This window comes from Loa loa (assembly GCF_000183805.2).
Source record: "Loa loa unplaced genomic scaffold supercont3.5, whole genome shotgun sequence".
Lineage (NCBI taxonomy): Eukaryota > Metazoa > Nematoda > Chromadorea > Rhabditida > Onchocercidae > Loa > Loa loa.
Window position 1 is genome coordinate 455,068 of NW_018108185.1, and position 9,989 is coordinate 465,056.

General features: G+C 34.1%; 3 protein-coding genes across 3 annotated transcripts in view; all 3 read left to right on the plus strand.

Moving 5' to 3' along the window:
- The window catches only part of LOAG_16482 (myosin tail family protein), a gene marked incomplete at both ends in the record, with an annotated part of 13,927 nt that extends 10,198 nt beyond the window's left edge, over positions 1-3,729 (plus strand). Inside the window, 12 exons of the mRNA XM_020449134.1 lie at positions 500-592; positions 733-812; positions 959-1,043; positions 1,145-1,257; positions 1,383-1,500; positions 1,772-1,834; positions 2,148-2,354; positions 2,476-2,658; positions 2,775-2,908; positions 3,030-3,108; positions 3,185-3,316; positions 3,526-3,729. Of these exons, the coding sequence (XP_020307394.1) occupies positions 500-592; positions 733-812; positions 959-1,043; positions 1,145-1,257; positions 1,383-1,500; positions 1,772-1,834; positions 2,148-2,354; positions 2,476-2,658; positions 2,775-2,908; positions 3,030-3,108; positions 3,185-3,316; positions 3,526-3,729 (1,491 nt within the window). The remainder of the gene's footprint in view (positions 1-499; positions 593-732; positions 813-958; positions 1,044-1,144; positions 1,258-1,382; positions 1,501-1,771; positions 1,835-2,147; positions 2,355-2,475; positions 2,659-2,774; positions 2,909-3,029; positions 3,109-3,184; positions 3,317-3,525) is intronic.
- A 54-nt stretch (positions 3,730-3,783) lies between these two features.
- On the plus strand, positions 3,784-4,579 carry LOAG_16483 (catchin protein; the record flags this gene model as incomplete). The annotated part of the gene is made up of 3 exons (XM_020449135.1): positions 3,784-3,981; positions 4,060-4,155; positions 4,382-4,579. 3 exons carry the CDS (start codon positions 3,784-3,786, stop codon positions 4,577-4,579), a joined length of 492 nt encoding a protein of 163 aa, XP_020307395.1.
- A 1,811-nt stretch (positions 4,580-6,390) lies between these two features.
- Positions 6,391-8,556, plus strand: LOAG_09660 (hypothetical protein; the record flags this gene model as incomplete). Its single annotated transcript, XM_020447989.1, has 5 exons — positions 6,391-6,535; positions 7,075-7,143; positions 7,392-7,460; positions 7,714-7,800; positions 8,465-8,556. The coding sequence occupies 5 exons, from the start codon at positions 6,391-6,393 to the stop codon at positions 8,554-8,556; spliced, it is 462 nt and encodes a 153-aa protein (XP_020301831.1).
- Positions 8,557-9,989: the final 1,433 nt, after the last annotated feature.

The window sequence follows — 9,989 nt, forward strand, 5'->3', positions numbered from 1 at the left end:
AGATAAAGCACAAATGCTTCGAGATCTAGAAGAAGCAAACGCAAATGCAGATGCTGAGAGTAGACAGAAGCAGGAATTCGAAAAACATTCCAAATTGCTGGAAATGCAATTTTCTGAGCTTCAAAACAAAGGCTGACGAGCAGGTAGCAAAAGTTAAAATTGTTTCAGCAGTTCTCAATGAAAAAAATCGAAATATGCAAATCGCATGATATTTCACATAGAGGGAACTGAATTATGAAGAATGGTGTCACTAAGGGGACATACTATGTTGAAGAGAAGATACTGTCCTTCTAGAGTACATCCTAAAAACAGAAACATGGAAGCTAGTCATTCTGAAAACAGTATAATATAGAGCCATTGAAAAACGATAAATAGTTTTGTGCATCATCGTTACCGAAAAAAAAAAAGTTGCTTTTCTTTTTCCTAACCATTGCCATTTTGTAAATCATTCCATTTGCCGCAATTCTGGAATAATTTTCCAATCAAAAAATTTTTTTAGACGCGTCTAATCAACGATTTCACGGCTTTGAAAAACAGATTATCGAATGAGAATGGTGACCTGTCGCGACAATTAGAAGATCTTGAGAATCAGGTATTCTCATTTAACTACTTGATAGTTCTCGATTTAAACTTGACGAGACACTTTTTTGATACTTATTTTGCTAAAGTCAAGAATATCATTTTCAAAATCGTTTCTTTTGGCACGAAAGGTGACAAGTAAGACTCTTGTAGATTAATGGACTTCATCGATTGAAAGCGCAACTTTTGAGTCAGTTGGAAGAAGCGAAACGTGTGGCTGAGGAAGAATCAAGGTTACTTGCATTTCTACCCTCATATAAGTGAATTGTAAACTTCATGAATTTCATTTATGAGTCTAAAATTCCATTCCCTTCTCTTATATCTTTCGAACATTTTCAATTCTGCAGCATTTCGTAACCGGAATTTAAATATTCTTCAGAGAACGACAAAATCTGACAGCGCAAGTGAAGAATTTGGAGCATCAAAATGAAAACTTCCGCATTCATGCTGATGAAGAATCTGAGGTTGTAGAAACCATCTTGTAACCTCTATTTATTTACTTGACAACTTTTCAATTTACGCAATGATTTCTGACTTCTTTATGCACTTATTTATTCTGATTTAGGGTAAAGCGGAATGCCTGCGTCAAATGAGTAAACTGAACGCTGAAATTCAACAATGGAAAGCACGATTTGAGGGCGAGGGACTGGCAAAGATGGAAGAAATTGAAGAAGCCAAGTAACGTTTTGAAATTGTTGAATTGAATGAAATAAATTTTTACGCAGAAATTTTAATAATTTTCAACAATTGGACGGCGACATTTAATTGATTTTTTCACGAAACTTTTAAAAATCAAAATTTAGACGCAAGCTTATGGAAAAAGTCCAAGATCTTACGGATGTGAATGAAGCAGCAAATGCGAAAATCATGTCGTTGGAAAAGACTAGACATAAACTGATGGGAGATTTGGATGATGCTCAGGTATTTTCATGCTTCCATCATGTTAGCATAGACTGATTTATATTAAATAAAAAATTTCTCTTGTTTGGCTAATTGTGCCGTTCTTTACATGGGCGGCAGTGTTTAGTTCTAGTCGAAGGTTGGTTTCAAGAATAACTGAATGGTGAGTGATTTCTACAAAAGTTATCAATAATGAGTGAGAGAAATATAGAAATCTTCGTTGACGTCTCGTTAAAATATTCAAATCTTTAAAAATGGAATCCACTTTTCCTTGAAATAATACAAAATTCAGGTTGATGTTGAACGTGCAGCGGCTTATGCTGGAGCCTTGGAAAAAAACAAAGAGCATTTGATCGTATAATCGAAGAATGGAAAAAGAAATGTGATGATTTGACAGCTGAACTTGAAGCGGCGCAGCGTGACAACCGTAATCTCTCTACCGAGTTATTCAAAGCCAAGAGTGTTCAAGATGAATTGCTTGAAGTGAATATCTTTACTTTTAAGTAGTTTTGCTTTTTTTATACTTTAGAAATATTAAGTATAAGAAGAGTTTTCAATGAAATTACTGAATTATATATGCAAAATGGACATTTCAGGTTAGAAATAACTGGATAAAGTGAAATAGAAATTAAAATATTTAAATTAAGTCAACTCTGAAAGTTTTGCAGCAAATAGAAAGCTTACGCCGCGAAAACAAATCACTATCATTAGAAGTCAAGGATATAACTGATCAACTTACTGAAGGTGGACGATCGGTGCACGAACTACAGAAAATGATACGTCGTCTTGAACTTGAAAAGGATGAATTGCAGAAAGCTCTAGATGATGCTGAATCTGCTCTAGAAGCTGAAGAAGCTAAAGTTTTACGAGCACAGGTAACTCTTCTATAATGTAAAAGAAAATATAGCAATCATTTTCGAATCATAAAAACATTAAGGTCAGATTTCCAGACAAACGAAACTGATTAACTGATGCTTTTATATAACTTATTTGTAGGTAGAAGTGTCGCAAGTACGTGCTGAGATCGAAAAGAGAATCCAGGAGAAGGAAGAAGAATTTGAGAATACCCGTAAGAATCATCAGCGAGCTCTTGAAAGCATGCAAGCTACTCTTGAAGCGGAAGTGAAAGCTAAACAAGAAGCATTGCGCATCAAGAAGAAACTTGAGCAAGACATCAATGTCAATATTATAGTATTCAAAGATGAATAGCATCAGCGACTAGACTTTAAATTGATCGGAAATAGACTTCAATTGAATACATCTCGAGATCTCATGTAATGTGCTTTTCCTTTCAGGAACTTGAAATAGCTCTCGATCATGCAAACAAGGCAAATGCAGATGCGCAAAAGACAATAAGAAGATACCAGGATCAGATCCGAGAATTGCAGATGCAGGTTGAAGATGAGCAAAGACAAAAGGATGACCTTGCGTAAGTATTCCTTTTGTTCCTTCGTAAATTTATACCTAGTTATGGTTAAGTTCAAAGTTGAAGTAATAAATTAAAAAGAGATGGAAAATAGTCCAATTTTCTATTACAATTTTGTTTTCAGGGAGCAATTGTCTAACATACAGAAGAGGGCAGCTATTCTGCAAGCGGAAAAAGATGAACTTGCTAATCAAGCTGAAGTGGTAGGTTATATCGTTAGTAGATTTAGGATCATCGAATTCAAAAAAGGAGCAGATGAGACCGCTGTTGTCATTACAGGCTGAACGTGCTCGTCGCTCAGCTGAACAGGATGCTATTGAACTGCGTGAAGCAGTGAACGATTTGACGAATCAAGTTAATGCAATTAACAATACGAGGAGAAAGTTGGAGTCTGAGTTACAGGCTGTTCACGTAAGTTCACATCCCTTACCAAGTCCTTTATAAGTTCATATTAAAAAATGAAATAGCTGATTTAATATAATTTAAATGAAAATGATTTTAGTTTTTTGAAAAGATTACAAAGAGTAAAAAGTTTTTTGAAAATAACTGGTCTAAAAGCGGCCACATTTTCTTAAAAATCTTTTTAGGTGCTAGTCATTTTAGAAAACTGAGAATTTCAGGTAGAATTAGACGACGTAACTTCACAACTTAAAAGTACCGACGAAATGCTAAAGCAAGCATCCGCAGATGCAGCACGACTTGCAGAAGAGCTGCGCCAAGAACAGGAACACTCCGCGCATGTGGAAAGAATGCGCCGTGCACTCGAAGTACAAATCAAAGAGATGCAGGTAACATATTCGTACGAAATGGGAACTTTAGGGTAACAATGTGAAAATAAAATTTTTAAATAAGTCAAATCCCGTCTCCCTTTTTTTGGAATGATTATTTTTCAATTTCCGGTGCGTTTGGATGAAGCGGAACAAGCTGCGCTGCGTAGTGGACAAAAAATCATTGCCAAATTGGAGATGCGTATTCGGGAATTGGAGCAGGAGTTGGATGGTGAACAAAAACGAAGCTCAGACTATGAGAAGGAAATGAAAAAGGGTGACAGGCGTATCAAAGAACTGCAATTCCAGGTAAATATATGTTGTAATATGAAAAAAAGAGGAAATTTAAATCTTTTTTTTTTGCGAATTGTTATTTGAACGTTGCAGTGCGAAGAAGACAGGAAGAACAATGACCGATTAACGGAACTAGTGGACAAGCTGCAAATTAAAATAAAGGTCTACAAACGACAGGTTGAAGAAGCGGTAAGCTTAAATCTTTCTACCCTCTGCGTGTATAAGGTGCAAAAAGTTTAAATTTAAAGATTTTTTTACAAAGATTGAAAAACCAAACAGAAATTTAAAGATTAGATTCGGCATCTTGTCATGAATGATGATAACAAAATTCAAAGCAACCGAAAAGACCGCAAGTCTGGAACCGCTCATTAATCTGTTCAGCATTCGTAATTCTTGAATCAATGATTCATTTCAGGAAGAAGTAGCTGCAGTTAACCTAGGTAAATACCGACAGTTGCAAACACAACTTGATGATGCCAACGAACGGGCAGATATTGCGGAAAATTCCTTGGCAAAGCTTCGCTCAAAGAATCGAGCTTCAACAATTGCTCCGCTGGGTCTAAGCGCTAGTGCTAGTTTTATACGAGTATCGTCTCAGTCAGATTTGGCGTAATGAGATATAGAATGCTTTGAAGCGCTAATGTTACAGATTTGCTCATTTCCTTGGTTCCATTTATTCCTTTTAAGTCCCTTTCATATTGTGCATAACTTACATTTTCAATTCAAAAAACACTTATCCATTTACTAAACAATTATCATTTGTAAATGGGTATAGCAATATCGATTAATGCAAGTTTTGTTTTTACTCTCTTCCTAGTCAATGTTTTTATTTCGATCAAGTTTTACATACGATTGTAAGTTTCTATCAATTCAGAAATAATGTACCAAAAAAAAGATCCGCCGTACCACGTTTAAATGTTAATGTTTGCATTGCATTCGTAAAGATGCAAACATCAATCCGAAGCATATATCAGCTGTTCAGATGATTCAGTTGTAGATCATGATTTCTGCCGTCTGTTGCTTCCATGGGGTGCTATCTTGTACAAAGAATTTCATTTCATTACAATACATCTTTTTCGGATTTATTAACATAATTCTTATATTTCTTGCCATCGCTCTTCTGCAAATTTTAGCACCCATTTAAATTTTAAACATTGTTAAGATTTACTTTTGCCCTAAAGAGTGTCTTCATATCTTTCTTTCTACCATTAAATTTAACAAGAGCATTTTCATAAGACCTTTCAGATCTAACTTTTGAATTATCACAATTCGAATCTTTAGCCTGTGACTGAGCATAGAATTTATCCAGATACTGTTCCTTATCCTTCGTCCATTCATAATTATACCAAACAGACCTTAATTGATCTTTTACATCCTCAATGTTACCGTCTTTTCTTCTTCCGATTATGAACGGTGTACACTATGATTTTTTACCACATACGCACAATATCTTTATGACGAGATGCATATTTTCTTGCAATGATAATGAAACTAACGACAGTGTTGGTAGTTTGTTCCAAATGTTGATTTTTATTCATCGTGTGTTTTACATTATTCGACTTCTTTCAATTTCATATAATTTGTTTCTTCCCGCTTTTTAGGGAAAGTTATGTATGTCCATGTTATCAATCAATAAAAATATGAGAGAAAAATATCGATTCTTTTCTCCCTACAGAATAAAATTGAGCCAAAAACTTCTAAACTTTTAACCTATGTATATTGATTGTGCTGCTTTATGTTTATTCAACAAGAATCAATACGAAAATGAACAGAGATGACATGAAGAATACTTCAAACACGATGATTCAGAGAGATTTTTCTGAATGATTCTATATAGCTTTAACACTTTTCTGTAGAAATAAATAAGCTAGCTACTAGTATCATTCCATTATCACATTTGTCAATGCTATGTCTTCTTGTTAAACTTACTTATATGGCTTTTTTTTGCTATTGATTTCATCTTTTGAATGATTCTTTATTAAACCTGCTTTTTTATGGTTTCTTCCTATTCATACTTTTGGTCTTACAAATTTACTTTTGCAAGGCTCCCTATAATTTAATTCAATATTTTATTTTAGCGCAAAGTTTGAAGTGGGACTTTACTCACAACAGTTTCACCTCCTACAAACACCTTGAAATTCAGTTTAGTATTTTATTTAAAAATCCTGTCATATGCATCTTTGCAAAGATTTCTGCAAAAGCAACAGACTGCTCAGATAATGATGATGGTGACCCATGACCCCTTATTGAAAAGATAGAAATGAATGTATCTCTTAGTGCATCACCGCTCTCACATATAAACTATGATCATTCGTTTTCATGCTTCATTATGACTTTATTCAATTCTCAACATTTACATAACCATTAATTATAAAAATACCACATGCATAGTGACTGCAGCTTTTTATAAATTTTTTAACTCTAATGGATGGTTGTACTGCAGGCGCTCTTGGTTTATTACTTGTCGCATATGTATTACATTCACATTCTCATGGTACCAAAGGATATGCACCTACATTTTTACTAATGGCTCTTTCGTACGCAATTTTCAATTTAAGCGCTTGGAGTGGTAATGCTTTCTTTTAATTGAAGTTTAAGTTCCACAACGAAAACTCAGTCTATTCAAGTTTGGCAAATAGATATTTGCGGGAAAAAAAAGCTATCAGTTGACTTTTTTGACAGGTCAGCTTATTAAAGCTGTATGTGAGGTTATTATACTTGGATTTCTCTACCTGTAGTTTAGGCATTTACTTTTTTCAAGAATGCTAGCTTCATCAAGTACCAAATCATGCTTTTATTTTTAATATCATACTGTACTTGGAAGTCTTGTTGACTTCAAATGCTCTGTATACGTAGACTTAAGTAGAATGATGTTTTGAACGGTCACTTTATAGAAATTGATAGTAGTTTTTCCATTTCAGAAGCAAAATCTTTATTTAGCAGAATAGACACTACTTATATGGTAACAACTACTTCTACGGGATATTTTCCTCCGTTATATCATGGTTATGCTTTTTTGTTGAATTCTAATGCCAAAATTTGTTTCAACAATTTATTACAACAATTAACAAGAAGAAAGAACAAATGGAACTACCTATTTTATTACAGGAATAACAAATGAAACTACCTATTTTATTACATCTACCAGTACCAAAAAACCAGAAATTATAACCACAAGTATGGTTTTTCAATTATAATAAAAATTTAGTCATGATGATTCATCATGAGGTATAAAATTGGGAAATAATCAAAGACGAATTTAACTCATAAAAACTCAAGAGGAAGAAAGTAGTCTGATATGATCCATACCTGAGTGATGTGGCCTATGATTCGGGTTGATGCTTACATCTACAAGTGCAATACAGACATAAACTTCAAATGATTTCCATGTTACACCATTATCTTTACTCTATTATTTGGTTCAGGAAGTGTTCAGAAACATCAAAAGATTATTACCTCTAAATCAATGCAAACTTCATTAGCATTCACTACCGGTACTTACTTTTTTTTCTCTTTCTCTTTATTAAAGAGTTCTTTCCAGTTCAGCATTTTTTTATATGATCATAGTCAGAAAGAGGTAAGTCCATTTCGTGGTCAATTCATAAGAGTATTGTAATGAAATTTGTGTGATACCGAATTTCTCATTGTCCAGCTTGTGCAAAAACGCACATCCATACCTTTTATTTATATAATCATTCCGATTGTTAATATTCATATTATAAGATCTTTTATATATAATTAGTTTAGGGAAGGAGATATCCAATTATGTTACGAATTCTTCACTTCCAAATACTCAAGTGATGAAAACAGATAAGAAAGAAGTGCAAATGGATGGTCAGTCGTTTGACTTTTTTCTCACAGAATTTCCAATTTAAATGAAACTTTTGTGCAGCTAATGGTCTTGAACTTTGAGTATAATAATCTCGAGTTACTTCCACATCGTCTTTAATCTCTTTCAGCCGTAAAAGTAAGATGGCTTTCTCTCTCTCGCATGATTGCGATAGTTTGGATTTCCGTTGTAAAATTTACGAAGTAATTAGTTATATATTCTTCTTCAGGCAAAACATATCTATATATGCTTATAATCATTTGCATTGCCTGCGGCCTTGCCAGCATGACAATATTCTCACTTCTATATTTTCATTTCATTTTATCACCTCCATGAGATATGCGACAAGTAGAATAAAGGTAAGACAAGCTGCTTACACCGGAAGTTACTAAAGTTTTGATGAGAAAAGTCGAATTTCATCCATGATTCAAATGCTTGCAAATATGGTACTTAATTATATGAACTTATTTCGTAACACTATATTCCGGATATTCCGAACGCTCCATTCTGTATATTGCGGATCACAAACATTCCAAAAACTATCGTTTAACGCTGAATATTCAGACAATGAGACAGGTGTGTCAAAAAGAGTGCGTCATCTCAAGGAAAGATGAAAATGGAAGAATTACTACATCAGTTGCCATGTTTTCTACATAAATTTTTTTGCAGGTCTAAATATCTTTGAAACCTCGGAAAAAGTAAATGCATTGCCATCGCTGTTACTTGGAAAAATTAGTTCAGAAATGTTTATTACTGTTTGAAACTGAAGATCAATAAATGAATGATATTTTTCACACTGAAATGCTGACATAATCAATTTATACGTAATAAATTTTAGACTCGACTAATGATTATTTCTGTTATAATGTAAAACAATCGAAAATGTGTTAAGAACTTCACCCACTGAATTCGGTGACTTTTATAAGCCAAAAACAATCCAACCAACACATTTCACTTATATTAATATCATCAATCGCAGTCTGATGAAATGAATCTGTAGATGAAGTGAATCTTTCCTTTGATGAGTGAATCTGTAGTTTATTTCCATCCTTTACTGCAAACGGTTAACATTTCAGTTTCTCAAGACTCCTGACAAGAGGTGACTGCACAACCAAATTATTAAGAAATTAAGAATGAGACACTAACCTTCCAGAAAGGCCTCAAGTCCTCCAATGAAACTGAAGATCAAAGCGAGAAATATGCTATTGTATTTCGAATATTTAAATTAATCCGTCTTATTCTGAATGAACTACTCTAGTCATTATCATGAGCATAGCACACATTTTGGTTTTGAATTCCAATGTCTGTATACCCCAAAAGTTTTAATTAACGTTTGCATACCTCAAAAGCTTTAATTAACGCTTCCTTCGCACAGGACGATGCCGTAATTTTCATTCTGATTCATACAAAACTCGTCGTTGTTATCTAGCAAGACAGAGTGGATTTTAGCAGTCCATACAAGAACCCTAAGGTCTGTAAATGGTTTGCTACAATGCATCGCATATCGCTGGGAAATCATGACAAAAATACATGACCATAGTTCGGCCACTGTGAGCTTTCTCGTCCCACTCAGTGCTTTGGTCGAGATGTGAACTGATCAGGCAATGGGGTTAGGGGTTTGTAGAGTGGTGGGTTCTTTTGAAATTTCTGAACTTCCTGCATATATCAGTATTTCGGATAGCTTGTGATTCGGTTATGAGTCTTTCCGGAATTACTCTGCCACTGTCGACTTCTGACCGCGATGAGATTTCGTAATCAGGCTCTGTCGAATAGTAATATTTTATATCAACAATAAACCAAATTTTACATTAACAGTGACAATTAAAAATGAACAAGTCAAACAGTCTTTGATACTCAAATGATTCCGGCAAAGCCGAAATAGACTTTAAAACTCAATGGAATGGACTACCATTTGTTTGTTTATCACTGCTATTCATTTGTTCAGATAGATCAAAAGGAACTTATTTATCATCGCACTCTCCAAATTTTTGAAGTACTGGATGTAAACACTTCTTTCTGTAACAATAATATCAAGTAACTTGCAGTTAAGACAATAAGAACCGCGCCAATCAGACCAACTAAAACTATAACAACGCACCGCTCATCTAAACTGGTCCAGTACAATCATTGTGAAGAAAAAAGAGAATATTAGAAGGGACAAGAAATAAACTTCGTATCCTATAAAATTCGAAAA